This window comes from Lagenorhynchus albirostris, chromosome 16 (genome assembly GCF_949774975.1).
Source record: "Lagenorhynchus albirostris chromosome 16, mLagAlb1.1, whole genome shotgun sequence".
Lineage (NCBI taxonomy): Eukaryota > Metazoa > Chordata > Mammalia > Artiodactyla > Delphinidae > Lagenorhynchus > Lagenorhynchus albirostris.
The window spans coordinates 6,160,900-6,176,639 of NC_083110.1; the positions used below are offsets into that span (position 1 = coordinate 6,160,900).

The window sequence follows — 15,740 nt, forward strand, 5'->3', positions numbered from 1 at the left end:
AATTAAAAATAAAAGTAAAAATCTGCTTTATAGCCAATTTACCAAGAACTTTAATAACCAGTCTAATCACCAATTAAGAATAAAAAATCAGAGCAACAGTTGATACAGAATCCCTGTTGGTTAGTTATTAGGTTGATGAAATAAAATTAAAACCCAGAACTCCACTTATCCTAAGTGCAAGAGGAAGAAAGAAAAATGAGTGGCTATTATATACCAAACCTCAAAACTTTACTTCTTAGGGATTATGATTTGACCTTAGATCAATCAGTATTCCCACTTTAATTATTTACTTTGTCTAGATACAATCAGTATTAAGGTTACTTCACTTTCTTTAAATTTACTCACTTTTAAATTTAGTCTCATCCCAAGTAATTCTTAAAATAACTCTCTGAAGTGTTAATTATTTCCAACATATGGTAAAATAATACATAACCACTAAAATTCTAAATGTTCACCCTACATCTAAAATCATCTCTCATACCATCAGCAGTATTAACATGGTGACTGATCTGCCTACACCTTGAAACAAATGATTCAAAGGTACTATTGCAATGTGAATAACTGAAAAAGTGTCCATGTTTCACAATATGTAAAAAAAATCCTGAAATTCAATACATGGATTTACCACAATTTTATTACCAGAAGTCAGTGGGGAAAACAAAGAAAAGGCTTCGGATAGCTACTTCTGTTTTTTCTGTTTCTTAGTTCGTCCACTTTTCTTCTGTCCTTTCTTTCTCTTCTTCATGAGAACAGCTTTTTCTCCGATAAACAAAGGTTTAGAATGTTGTGCATTTTTTGAAGAAAAATTAGGTCCCTGCTTAGGTTTACTGACATTCTTCAAACTAGGATTTGAATTTTGTTTTAATTTTTCTTTATGGACAGAACGCATGACTCTGAGTTTTCTTCCCATCAGTTCAGAGTTATTTAATTTCAGAGCAAGATGAACAGCATCTGTATTCTGCAATAAAAATCAAAATATTAAATTTTCACCAGAAACTCATGTGCAAAGAAACAAGTAAAATGGTGACTTTTCTGGATTAGAACAACTTTCAAGCTTGCATATAGAAACCCCTCTCATTTCCACAGCCAAGAAGTCCAATCCAAAGTACTGAACTACAAGCAGCTGTTCTTGTAGTTTTAATCATGCTCCCTCTCATGAGTTTCTCCCCAGGAAGCACTCAAGCTGCCCTGTCAAATAATCAGGTAAGTCACAATCCAAGAGGCTTCATTTTTCTCAATGTAAATTCAATTAACAAGGTCAGTCCTATAGTGTCTTTTAAACCAATAAGCCTCCTCTTCACAAGGCTCTTCCTGAAAAAGCCCTGCTGTATTAGTTGATTTGAGAGCAGAGGACTCTCTATTACAGTCCTTGAGATGGATCAGTCAGACTAGATGCCTTGTAGGGTTCCCTTTAGGCCCAAAATTCTATTATTCTTTTATTCCAATAGAGAGCCACTAAATGCTAACCACCCTGAATATTCGTGACATGTCTGTTAAAGGACTTTACAAACTTATCAATAGTCAGAAGACAGAGCAGAGAAACAGTGAGATAACTACATCACAGTCATGATGGCAGGCTGTGACCACGTTTCTTCAAAGCCGCTGGTCATACGTACTAAGAGCCTTAAAGATGGTCAGATGTCTTGACCTGGTTAGTGGTAACCCATTGGGGAGCTTTCCTAAAGAAGTAATCCAAAAATGGAGGCAAACATTTGAAGGAAAAAACATAACCACTCTGATCTCATTATTACAGAGAAAAAGAGAGAACACTGCAAACATGCAACATTTGGCACACACTAGGGAAGACAGTATACACGCTCAGTGGAACATACTTACACGACAGAAAACAACATAAAGCAGCTTGCAGAATCTTATGTTCACAAATATTAAGTTTGACCATAAAAAAGGCGGCGCAGATAAAAAAAGGAAGTACATGGATGGGCTGTTGTGAAGGGAAGGCCACACGTGTATTCTAATAATTTTAGGCATGAGACACTGGCTAATATTTAGTGAACTAAATATAACCAATTTTGTACAGAGACTAACGTTCTCTTCTACCTGAGTGAACGATCAGTTCTTCTCTCCATTTTACAGAAGGTGGAGATTCAGAGATTTAATACCTTTAGTATCCAGTATCTAAAACATTATTTAACAACATTAATGTGGAGAAATAACTAGAACATCTCCTGGTTGGATGCAATTATACGAACAGGAGTCTATTATACTGTGGTGGGTTATGAATGTAGTTTTCTTAAGGTGGAATTTTGAGGATGACAGTGAGAGTTACGTCTGAAGGATGGGGCAGCAGTGACAGCCTCTCCAGGCACACTTCAAGGACCGTGAGGATACATCAGCCTCCCTACCTCAAAGAGCACGTAGCCAAAGCCTCTGCTGGCTCCTGTAACTTGATCCCGCACGATCCTTACAGCCACAGTGTTCCCACAGTCCAGAAAGTGTTTCTCAACCGCAGATTCTTCAGCTTCTAAAAACAGATTCAACCCCAGTGGAAGTGAGGGCTTGGAATCGCCTTAGGAAGCTGGAGATGTTTCATAATACACCAAGGGTAAGCACAGCCTCAAGGTAACCAGTCAAGTTACACCCCGCGCTTCTTAAAGGTAGTCTTAAAGCGAAACATTATGTTACCAACTCAGATGTTATTTGCATTACTTCAGTGATAAACAGGTACTTTATTTGTTTAAACAAACTTACTGTATGGGAGATTCCCCACAAATACAGATCTCTTGTCCCTCTGAAACACAAAGAGGGTTAATAAAAATCATTCATGGAGCAGAAAACAGAAGTCACCCTGAAGTCCACCCTTGTCCTCACCCCACACACCTGACGGGGCTCCATCTCCTGACTTCCCCGCCCTCCGGGCCCGTTTGAGGCCCTTTCCTCCGCCTTCCCCGCTGGAGCGCGAGCCCCAGAGCGGGGAGTGCTTCTGTTCACAGCCGGCACTGACCCACGGCAGTGCTCAAGGAACGCCTGCTCTATTGGGGGTGGGCAAACTTTTTCTGGAAAGGGCCAGAAAGCAAATATTTTAGGCTTTGTGGGCCACGTGGTCTCTGCTGTACCTACCTGCCTGGTTGGGTGACAGTAAAACTTTATTAACAGAAACGGGCCGCAAACAGATTGGGCCCTCAAGCCAGTTTGCGGACCCCGTGCCAGGTCCACAATCAAAGCCAGGGCTGTCAGCCAGGCCTCTGTCATTTCTCAACTAGTCACCCTGACGCCGACCGTAACGCACTCTGTTTCTGCGGTGAGTTCTTGCAACTCACGCTTCATCCGTTTCAAGAGACCTTGAGGAACAGCTTTGGACAAAACCCAGACTCCTCCCCATGTTAGGCCAGGGTCTTCATGATTGGCCTCCACCTATTTCTCCAACAGCTACTCTTATCCCGCCCCTCCTCACACGCCAGCCACTACTAACTGCATCAGGCTCTGCCATTCCCTCAGCAAATTAGGTTTTGGTCCCCACCATTCATACTGTTCAAAATTTTTTTGCCTGGATAACAGACTCGTCTTGCAAGACTGATAGAACACCTGTTCTCCTGGAAACCCTCCTTTGTCCCTTCTTGCTGGCAACCCCCCAAATCAAGTGCTCCATTCCTGAGCTGACAAAGCATCCTGGGCATTTATGACAGTATTTATCATAAAATCGTCTGCTCATCTTTACCTTTATCCTGTGAACTCCTAGAGAACTGAGTCTGTATCTCAGCACTGAATGCCTGACACAGAGGACGGACTCAAAAACTGTTTAATGACTGATTTAACTTTAGACCTCAGTCTATAAAATAAGGTGCTGGCCCCGATGCTCTCTAACGTAACTTCTGGCCTCTCTCTTTAGGACTACTGGATCTAACGTATGGGTGGGAACCACTTTCTTGAAGCTGATGCTGACTTAGAGGGCATTAGCTGAGACCACAGAGGGCAAAGGCTGTCTCCTCTGTGCTTCCCGCATGCTCCCTGCTGACCCCACTGCTCTCCCAGCACAAGCTCAGAAGAACTACTCACAGATGAGGTCTCAGATGCAAGATCCACTCTAACACGAAATCCATCTGCAATTTGGGCCCCATTTCTGGTATAAATACGAAGGGAAAATTGTTGTTAAAAACAAGTGCTGAGTTACTGGGATATTTGCTCTGAAGTGAAACCAAAGAATAAAGCATGGACTCATATACACTTAAATTACAATAATTCTGTCCAAACCTCAAAGAGATGAAATTACCTTTCCAGTGCTTTTGTAGCAGCACTCTCGTCCTTAAACACAACATAAGCGTTAATATTTTTCTGATCAGGATGAATTTTACGTCTACACCAAAAAAAAAAAAAAAAAAAAACAAAAGAAAAAAAGACAATGTAAAATTTGTTAATCTCAAAGTCACTGAAATAAATATAGCTTGTTTTCCACTCTCAACACATATGACAAGAATTTCTGGGGGGGGAGTTTCATCTCTTTTAATAAATATTTAGTAATAACTCAAAAAAATAACACACAACTTACACAGATATGGGCTGATACACGTGACTCAGGCCTCCTTACTAGTCATCACTGTGAGAGACCAGCAAGCGCCCCCGGGCAACCCACCACACTACAACTACTGGGCTGGCCACACAGTTCGTCCGAGTGACACCTTACGGGAAAACTCGAATGAACTTTTTGGCTAACCCAGCATCACCTTAGCTGCAGCTCTGTATCTAAGGCACACACAGATGGGAAAGACAACGTGCTTTTTCCTTTTTACTGTAAAATAAAAACTACACAGACATGTACAGCTTAGGGAATTATTATAGGAACCACTTCCCTGTGTGTCTATGTGGTTTTATCACCCAAGTGTCTACTCCTAGACATACTTTGGTCTTGTCCAGTTTTCAACTTGAAAAGTCTTCTGACTCCTGTTTAAACTGTAGGATTCCCCATTTATCTCTCCATCTTATAGTGTGACCTATAGAATTTCCCTGGAAAAACCTGGCCAGCCAATAGCAACCATGAGGCCCCTCTGATTTTAAGATGCATTTTGATTTTAAAAATGTTAAGGTATGGGAAATGTCACCTTAGAATTGATGAAATATGATACTTATGATTTACAATAGAATTTTTAGGTGCAAAACTTTCTTATTCTCTTCAAACACTATGCCTGATTAAACGTCCTTGAAATTTCTCATTTCTCATGACACATTGTAAGTTATTTTGCAATTCTTATCCTTGACTCTACAATTTATGTTGAGGCTTGAAGACGAACATCTGACAAATTTATATGTTATTACAGACATAAGAAAACAATAAAACATGATGTTTTATCCAAATACAAACATCTATGAGGTTAAGAAATGATCTCTATTTTAACCAAAATGGAAGAGAATTTATGACTACTCCCTTTCTCTAATTATAAACTTACTTTATTGCTGCCAACTTTTTGGACAAAATTCCCTCTGCTGGAATCTTTTAAGAGAAAAAAAAAAAGTATTAAAGAAAAATCATTGTTTAAAATATTATTTCAAAATAATTATATTTTAATTAATTGAATTCTAAATATCTAAGTCTGATATGATGTGATTAAAAACATTCTAAGGAAATAATGAATCAGAAACAACTGTCCTAGTGTTGTATGAACAGGACCTGGTGGCTGAGGACAAACATTTCCAATGATAGTGCCACATTCAGATTTCACAGGCAGTGACCCTCAAACCAGGCGGAAGTTACAAATGACTTGAAGGGATCTCTGGTCATGAGGGGGCAATGATGTTGAAGACACACGTGAAGAGTGTTAAGGAAAATCGTTTTATAAAATCAGCATGGAAAAAAGGGACACTTCTAAATTAATACTGTATATGCTATATGATTTTAAATATATCATTTGATAAATAATATAAGAAGATACTACTTCAGTATCTGTAATTGGACAAATAAGGGAATCTCCTTTATATTCAGAGTCATGTTACTGTCAGTCATATAAGGGTCATACCTAAGAGTGAAGGGGGCAGGTAGGGAAAACTTTACAGAGAGGTGGAAATTCAAGTCAGCAACTGTGACTGTCAGCAATGTGTGCCAAATACCACCAGGTACAGAGAACACAAAGGTAAAAGGATACAGACTGCAAGTTCACAAGTCCAGGGGTGTCTATAAATGCCAACCCCATTTAGGGCAGTTACTATAAATCTCTGGAAGAGTTTTTTCTTTTAGTCTCAATAGTTTATATAGTAAAACTAAGAAACTTGAACTATTTCTTCTCAGTCTGTTCTGCTCAAACTAACATATGGTCAAACTCTCAAAATGTAGACGGGAAAACAGTATGACACATGAGAAATGCCCACGTGAATAACTGACATGGGAATGCTGGTCATCAAAACACATCTATTGGATGCCTTCTAGGAGCTCTCAAGGACCTGTGTTCTGTTATTAAAGATACGAATGAATAAATATAAGGCAATAAAGTACAAAAAGAATATATATACAGTGAAATACTACTCAGCCATAAAAAAGAAGGAAATCTTGCCATTTGAGACAACATGGATAGATGCTGAGGGTATTATGCTAAGTGAACTAAGTCAACGACAGATGCTGTATGATATCACTTATATGTGCAATCAAAAAAACACAACAGGGAATTCCCTGGCGGTCCAGTGGTTAGGACTCTGAGCTCTCACCGCCGAGGGCCTGGGTTCAATCCCTGGTTGGGGAACTAAGATCCCGCAAGCAGCGCTGCCTAAAACAAACAAAACAAAACTCAGAGATACGGAGAACAGACTGGCGGTTACCAGAGGAGAAAGGGGTTGAAAGTGAGTGAAATGGGTGAAGGGGGTCAACTGCATGGTAAACAAAGACTGAACTGTTATGTTGAACACCTGAAACTAACATAATGTTATATACCAATCTGACATGAATTAAAAAAAGAAAAAAATGAACTGAGCAAAAGGACAAGGGTGGGAAAGCCCAAGCACATGATTGGCAACGAGGGCAGCTCCCGGGTTGCAGGACAGTCCCATGTAGAAGAACGCAGGGCCCCAGGGCCACCCTGTGCAGGCTGTCAGGCAAAGAACCAAGGACACTGACAGTGAGAAAAATGAAAAGCTTTTAGGGAACGCCATACATATTTGATGTGCACCAGGTGCAGGTGCTAGTGACCCAAGGAGGAGCCACACAAACAGGGTGTTTGTAGTCACAGCTCACAGTCTGGTGGGACAGGAGCTCTAACAATGACAGACCGGTGTCATAAGGACTATAGTGAAGCACAGGGTGCTGCAGGGCGCACAGCAGGGTCACCTGACTTACCAGTAATCCAGGGACAAGGAAGAATCAGGGCACGCCCCCCAAAGGGAACCCCAGGCCAAGGCAGGGGTGGTGGTGTGTATAATATTCACGGGAGGGGAGGTGGAGGGGAGGAATTCTGGGCAGGAGGTCCAGGAGGAAGTACTTTAGGAAGATTAAGCTGACGGTGGTGCGATGCATGCATCTGAGGCAGACCGAAAGCAGGACCCGTAAAAGGCCTCTGCAACTCTTCTTGCAAGAGCTGTGAACACTAAGGTGGAACAATGGAAAAAGAAAGAAAGAACTCCTCTTGGGAAGAAACCACAGCTGAAAAACAGCAAGTGGCATAGGCTGGGGTGGGGGACTGACGGAGGTAAAGCACAGACGCGCTGAAAACGGGCAGGACACCCAAGTGGATGTGTCAGGCAAGGATCTGATATGAGGAAACAGGACTCAGAAGGGCAGACAAAATACGCACATGATAAGCGTGAGGAACAAACACCATGACAGGAATTATGGAGACTGCACCAAAACCTTGGGAAATGTCTCCTTTCAGAGAAGTGGGCGGTTTTGCCCACTGGGGACATCTGGCAATGTCTGGGAATATATTTGGCTGTTACAACTGGGGTGGGGAGGATGCTACCAGCACCTAGCAGGTGGAGGCCAGGGGTCCTGCATCGCACAGGGCAGCCTCCAACAACTAAGAGCTAACCAGCAGCAAAAGTCAATAGTATCAAGGCTGAGAAACCCCATTTTAGACAATCACGTTGAGAAAACGCAGTTGGAAACAAGGAACAAACATCTCCTACACTATACTAATACATATTAATTACATTAAAAAACATATGGGTGATGCTTATTCATGCTCCAAGGAACATGGCTATAACTGGTCTACAGAGTGCTCAGCTGGTGAAATCAGATACCATTTATTTCCATAAAGTTTTAACATTAAATTGATTAAAACATACTTTATCTTTCTATGTCAGACCATAAGTACTGCTCTGCAGCGTCATGCAAACCCCTCATATGAACACCTATGATTCCAGAAATGCTACTCAACAGGTGTGAACGTTTCCACCTACTCAATTAACACACAAACAAATGTCACCCATCCACCCTCCAAAGTACACTTAGTAAGGACAGCATTTTATATTTGAATTCATTAAATTAGCTAACAAAGTCCAAGAGTCAGCAATCGATACTAGTGGGATTCTTCTTTGGGGCTAGATTTGAGCCTGTCGGTTCTAAAGGTTAAAGTCAAGGGCTCCTCCAACTCACTAAAACCGACATATGAATAAGTTGGATTTAAATGCAAAACATTTTAAGATTATGCAATTTTAAGGGGGCGGAACACATACCAGAGAACGAAATCGTACAGATTCTATCTGTCCGTACTCTTTAAAAAATGACTTCAGCTTCTAAAATAAAAAAAAACATATATATATACACACACATATATATATATATTTCAGTCCACTTTCAGAACATCAAATAAATACCACAAAAAGGAATTAAGTAAAACAGTCTGATAATCTTTTCCTGCCATGTTTTCAGAATATTTCAGGAAAAGTAGGTAACTATTCAGTTAGAAGACAAAAAACTTTTACTGAAACTTATATAAAAAGAAAACACAATTCAAGTTCATGTTAGTATCTATAAGGCACACAACATTTTTTCTTTCAATCTTTTATAATCTTTACTACAGGTAAACTAAGATTATATATTCCATAAATTCTCTCATCTTTTCACACTGGCTTATTTAAACCAGAAATGGATTTTAAGGATCCTTTATGTCACCATGGGAAATTCCCCAACTGTCTGGAATTAAGACCATCAGATTGAAGAAAAGTCTTAGGATGAATTTTATACATTATTCTTATGACTGGCTCCGGATGTGAAGAAGGTATATGTTTTACAGCTTGCACAATAATTTCTATAAGCAATTTTAATCCAAAAATAACTTATTAAATGTGTAAAGCACCACAAACACTCCCTTCCCCTGAGGAAGGTAAGTAACCAAAACTACCCTAGAAAGTCAAATGGGTTACGTTCTACAAAATAATCACACATCAAATGCTAGGGGACAAAAGGGCAAGGGGGAAAGGGAAAAACCAGGAAGTAACTTTCTAGTACTGTTTTGTTTTTAAGAAAGTGGAATTGAAATTGTTCTTCAAAAGATAAGCAGGATTTTAACCGAAGGGATTGCCACCAGGGTGACTATCACATAAACACACAGAAAGTAAAGGGCACGTCTTGGTTTAGTGAACCCCACATAACGGAAGAAACTTAGGATGTATGCATTCATTTACACGACAAATATTCAACAAGCCTCTACTACACACCAGGCACTGTTTCAAGTGCTAAGGGACAGAGCAGTGAAGAAAAGAGATAAACATCCCTGCACATATGGCGCTTCCGTTCTAGTGGCATATAAGAGAAGATAGAGCTGGAGGAAAAAACCAGATAGGAGACCACTGCAATATTTCAGACAAGACTTGCAAAAGCCTGAATTAGGGCAGTGACTTCGGGAATGGAAAGGAGCAGGTGGATACTGGAATCAATCTATAGAATGATATATGTAGTCATTTATAATGAAGTTATATATTAATGATTTATTTAATAAAGTGACAGTAAACAAAATCACGAATTATTAATTTCTCTGCATGTTAACAATATACAGACTACACACTCACCTTCTTATTACAGGTGACAGGCAAATTCCCAACAAACACAGTTCTCTCATTCTTTAATCTCTCTTCTTGGTTGGTTTGAATTTTCTTTCTTTGATTTACAGCTGTGTGATCTACATCATCAAGTACTTCTTTATCGGCAATTTTAACACCAGATTGAGAATTTTTCCTTTTCTTCCCTTGTTTCTGGTGAATTTCTTCTTCTAAATCAGCAATTGCTAAAGCATTTTCTCTTTTTAAGTCAAAAAAAAAAAATTCATAGAAGTCAGGTCTCGTATTTGACAAAGCACATTGATTAGAAAAATTTCCCATCTACTTCTGGTCCTCCTATATATCAACTTAACCATTCACAAATACATCTACATTTAAACAGCATTATCAAAAAGTGACAGGTATCTTTAGGAAACTCAAGAGTTAGAAAAAGTTAAGGTCAATTTCTGAAGATCGGTTAAAACTGCCAGGTAATAAACAGAGCAACAAAAGTTCACGTAAACAGAAGCTGGCTCACGTAAAGCTTTGGGGATTTAGTTGACACTCTACCAATGCCTAATTCCATTCTCTGCTCTAGAATTCCAGGGTTACTGCAGCACTCCCAGGGGGTCTATGAAGGTTAATATGCCGGCAAAGTACTTAGCTTTGTAAAAGCAATCTGGCGAAGAGGAGAAATCAGATTTCCTACTGCAGTATTTCAAGGACTGCTTGTCAAAAGCAAATTCCCCCAATATTGTGAAGTACTGGTGCACTTGGGTAAAGAGAAAATGGAAATGGTCCAAAAAGAGAAATGGAACAGGAACTTAGGAGTGAGGAGAGAGAATGGGTAGTAGGAGTCATAAAACTCATTCATTCATTCATTCAATAAATATTTACTACTCAGTTCTAGCCTCTGGGGATACAAAGATAAAAGAGACTATTAGAGGCCTTTCAGTAGTCCAGTCTCTGGAGCAATAGGCAAGGTTCACCATAAAATGGTTAATGGGTATAATACATGGTGTAGAAACATAAAAGAAACAAGAAAGAAGAAAGAAAAAAGAAAAGGCTCTCAGAGGAGGAAAGGCAGTGTATAGCACATGGTCAGTCCTCAGTAAATGTTGACCGTTTCATCCCTCCACTAGACCACAAGCTCCAGTAAGGAGAGGGTCAATATCTAGTTTTTTGTTCACTATGGTATATAAAATACCTAGTAGGAGTGAAAGGAAATGAGACAGTATGTCAAGGAGGACCATGCCTGTTATGCAAAAGTGCTTAGACTTTTATCCCACAGAGGATGGGGAACCCCTGAAGACTTTGAAAGTGCCTAAAAGAGATCATTTGGGCAGCAGAGCAGAAGACAATTATGAAAGGGACAAGGCTGGATAAGGGAGACCAGTAAGGAGACAGTTACAACTGCAGGCATCTCAGAAGACAACAGACCCACCAGGGCAAGGGAGAAGGTGGAAAGGGGAAGCAGATTAAAAGAGATAATTAAAAGACAGCATCATTAGGACTTGGTAAATGATTAGATACGCAGGGAAAAGAAAGAGTCTAAGTTGACTCCCAAGTCACAGGCTCGGGCAACAGGAAGGCTGATGGTACCACTCATGCAGAGGAACAGGTTTGATGAGGATAATATGCTCGGTTTGAAGCATCCTGAATTTGAGGTGTATATGAATATAGAGCTAGAGATGCCAGTAGACAAACAGATATACAGGTTTATAGATGAAGAAAGAGCGATGAGAATTGTGGAGCCACGAGGACCGGGAGATTGCCCAGAATGAAGGGTGTGAAAAAAGTCATGAGAAGATGACCAAGAACAGAATCCCGAGGGAAATCAACATTTAAGGAACAGTCAGAGGGAAAGTGCCCACAATACCACTGAGAAGGAGCAGAAAGACAAGAGGAGGAAGAGACTGCTATCAAAGACTCCAACAGCTTCGAGAAGGAAAGCAACCACGTGACATGTAAAAGCAAGGACTCAGACAAAGGCTGTACTGCCTACTAAATATGGCACCTACCTAGGTCAGGATGGCTTCCCTGAGCACTGTTTCAGAAGTATGGTCATATCACATAAAAACGAACACAACAAACAAACAACCAGAGTGCAAGTTCATGGAAAAGAAAACAGATCAAGAAAAGGAAGAGAGCGCAAGTATAAACATCTTTTTCTAAAAGCTTGGCAATGAAGGGAAGGTTTGAGGGGATGGAGCAAACAGGGACACATGACTGCAGAAGGGGTTTTGCTGGATGTCTTTTTTTAAGATGAGAATCTTGAAAGGACAGATCAAAGATACAGATATCTGATGACATAAACCCTAAGGAGGCAGAAGAGGTATGTGCTATATATAAACAGCACAGGTGACTGAATTAATCTTGGACAAGGAGGAAGACACCCTTCTCTGAAAGGGGAAGAAATTAAAGATGTGCACAGTTACAAGCAGTAGGAGAACCAGAAGTAGTAGCTCACAACTGTTAGCAATTAAAAAAAATAACTCTCAGAGGAATTCCCTGGCGGTCCAGTGGTTAGGATTTCAGGCTTTCACTGCTGGGGGCCCAGGTTCAATCCCTGGTCAGAGAACTAAGATCCCGCAAGCTCCCTGGGGCAGCCCCCCCCCACCAAAAAATTATCAGATTAGGTAACAAGATCACCTGCCAAGAGAAAACAGAGAGATAAAGGGCATGAAGAGAGTGGCCTGACAGGCTGAGGAAAGTTAATGAGGAACCTATAATGGTACTGCTATATGGATCGCAATTCAAATAAACTTTTTTTAAAAAAATTAAACTAATGGGGGAAATTTGATCTCTGACTGAATAAGTTTAAGAAAAGCAAACTCATCTTTTCCATACGTGCTGAAATATTTATAGATGAAACCTAAGTCTTAGGTTTGCTTCCAAATAATGAGGGGGAAATGAATAGGGTAAAGATGAAACAAGATTTGCCAAATATTAATAACTGCTGATGCTGGGTACTTGGGGTTCCTTATCCTTTTCAACTTTTGAAAATGTATGGGACTTTCCATAATAAAAATTTTTAAATTATAACTATGAAGTGAGAAAAGAAATTAAGATGAACATTGCTGGTATAAGAATGTCAATTTCTTTACCATCTAATTTCTTTACCATCAACTAGGAGAGAAATTTTACCAACCTGTTTGCCAACTTTCGGTCTGCATCAGACAGTTTTTTCTTCAGTTTCATTTTTTTGGCAGGTTCTTGCAAAAGCGGTCTTTGGATTTGGGATGAACTTTCTTCCTCCTCATCCCGTTTCCTTTTTTTGGTGGTTTCCTTTTAAAAGTTTGAAGTTACGTTTCAGACCTCATCCTTCTTAACAATTTAGTGGTCTTTCTAAAGTAGCATCTTTTCTCTCTCACTGATGTGTCCAGTAATGAAAGGTTACTTAAAATTGATCCTTATCTGCCCCACTTTAGAAAGCATGCCCTGCAAGGTAGGTTGCTTGCTTCTAAAGTTGTTCTAATGGGCCATTCGGGGTATAACGCAGTGACTTACTTCAGGAACAGGCACATACACGGGTTGAAGCTGAGGCTCCAAAGAGCCGAAGAGGGAAGCCAGCCGACCCGTGCTGCCTCTGGAGGGCCGCTTGCCGTTGAATAAACTACTGGCGACTTGTCCAACCTCATAGTCTCCTGCCAGCTTCCCACAAGCGCCGTCCTCCGGGTTCTCTCTAGACACAGACATCAGAGACTCAGCGACACGACGCCACGCCCCACCCCTAGCACCCCGAGGTCCCGAACGCATACTCCGGCCCAGGCAGACGAGCCACGCGCCACTCACCCCTCCCGCGCACTCCTCTTTTTCTTCCGTTTGTTCTTCTCTTCCAGGGCCATTCTTATCCGAGGCCTCCGAGAGGGCGGGAGCACGTGAGCCCGCACTTCCGGGTCCCGGCCACTCCTTTCTCGGAGCCACGCCCCTTCCGCCCCGAGAGTCTCTGCGGACGCCCTGGGGGCGGAGACGACGGATGGGGGGGCGGAGACGGCGGGCATGGGGGCGGAGACGGCGGGCATGGGGGCGGAGACAGCGGGCGAAGGAGTCGGGTCCAGGCTTCCGGACCAGTTTGTACCTCTGTCTGAGACCTAGTCTTGTGAGGGAAGTCTTCCGAGGGTAGTTGAGGCCTTAAGTACGAATAAGAATCAGCCAGGCTGGTACTGGGGTGTCAGTCCAAGCAAAGGGAAAACACTTAGGAAAACCCCTGAGTTGTCGAAGAGGAAGGAGGGAGGTTTGTCGGGAAATTAAGTTACAGGGATGTATGTCACACGGTATTAACAACTGGTGAATCGGTTGAAGGATACATGGGACTCCCTTTGTACTGCTCTTGCAACTTTTCTGAAATTTGACATTATTTTAAAATAAAGTTAAAAACAAATAGAGACCACAGCTCTAAGCTGCTCTGCTCTATTCTACCAAGAAAAGGGGCTCTCGGCTCTCAAAACTATGCTGTCTTCTTGGCCTACCTTCCCAAAGTCCGCTTTTTTCCACCACCTCTTTATTCCTTCACCTTTTGTCATTCCTTCTTATTCTTGTTATTCCTTCCCCCACAATCGCCCCCCTCTTTACCCCTCATTTTCACCTGCAAAATTGCACCCATCCTTCAAGGCCCAGCCCACTTAGGACAATTTCCCAGCTATTTACAGTAGAGATATAACAGTCTCTCTAAATGTAAATGGTTGTCTTATTCAGCCTGTGCTCTGTATCCCCATTCACCGTACCTAGTAAATATGTGGTAAATTGACATTTAAGCAATAAAAAATATTAGATTATCATTAGATAAATCACTGAATCAGTAGTTTTGGTGGTAAAATCAAACTTGACTTTGAATCTATGGGAACAGATTTGCTAATTTTGGAGAGCTGCTTAATAGAAGTCACTGGGAATATATGCGATCTTTTTTACAGTCCACATCAGATAATGTGATGGAAAAACAATATTCAACTGCTTGGCACTGGTTTTGATTTGAGTCCCTTATTTTGGCATGTGGTATCACACAAAGATGAGAAAAACTCAACTGTCCATATTTGCAACTCTAGCATCTCCATCTATCCTATACCATCCAATGACGACATTCTATTCATTTTTCTATCAGCATGTCTTCCAATCAGATTCCTTCCTCACTCTCCCTAGCATATTCCAAGAATCACTTCCTCTCTGGAACACCGCAATGTCATTGAATCTGGCCTTTCTCCACTCTAGACTACCTACACATTCCATTTCCAGATGAATCTCAGTTAAATGCTAAGGTTTGCCATCTCCTCTAAGTCACCATCACATCAGTCATCATATTCCTTGCGTGCTCATACACTGCCCTCTTTAAACTCTAATGCCCATACAATTTAGTGCTTAATTTTATGATCTCTTATATATCTATTACTTCCACAACTAAACCATGAAACTATTCCTCCGGGGGATTTACATCTTATACATACAAAACCCATCATATGACGTTAGACAAAAATCCGTAAATAGCAGGTTAAAATTAGACGAAAGGTGAAGAAATGTACTCACAAAGAAGGAAAGGCAGCACACACTTCTAGAGGAAAAGGTGATAAGTATGAAAGAGACTGTGGTTGGAGATAGTTAAAAAATGATTCCCACTGTTCTTAAGAACTGCTTTCCAACCATTTAGAGATCACTAACCCCTTTGAAGAGTTTCTTAAACTTATTGGGGCTCTTTTCATTAAAAAAAATACAAATACATTTTGTAAGAAATGTTAGGGGTTTCTGGAATCTGGTCCACCATCCCCAACCTTCCCAGGTTATTAAAATTAACAAGACCTCACCCTCAGGTTATTTCAGTAGGAATAAAAAAAAAGGTT

The 15,740-nt window shown here is 40.8% G+C and overlaps 1 protein-coding gene across 3 annotated transcripts; it reads right to left on the reverse strand.

Moving 5' to 3' along the window:
- Window positions 1–616: 616 nt before the first annotated feature.
- On the reverse strand, window positions 617–13,827 carry RBM34 (RNA binding motif protein 34). 3 transcript variants are annotated; one of them, XM_060126878.1, is made up of 12 exons: window positions 13,705–13,827; window positions 13,420–13,594; window positions 13,061–13,197; window positions 9,943–10,171; window positions 8,608–8,667; window positions 5,400–5,443; window positions 4,229–4,312; window positions 4,015–4,078; window positions 2,710–2,749; window positions 2,364–2,482; window positions 1,617–1,679; window positions 818–958 (listed from the first exon to the last, which is right to left on the reverse strand). In XM_060126878.1, exons 1-11 carry the CDS (start codon window positions 13,755–13,757, stop codon window positions 1,653–1,655), a joined length of 1,032 nt encoding a protein of 343 aa, XP_059982861.1. In that variant the 5' UTR covers window positions 13,758–13,827; the 3' UTR covers window positions 818–958; window positions 1,617–1,652. The 3 variants fall into 3 exon arrangements, with proteins under 3 accessions (XP_059982859.1, XP_059982860.1, XP_059982861.1); XM_060126876.1 differs by lacking the exon at window positions 1,617–1,679 and having other exon boundaries at window positions 617–958; XM_060126877.1 differs by lacking the exons at window positions 1,617–1,679; window positions 8,608–8,667 and having other exon boundaries at window positions 617–958.
- Between the last annotated feature and the right edge of the window lie 1,913 nt (window positions 13,828–15,740).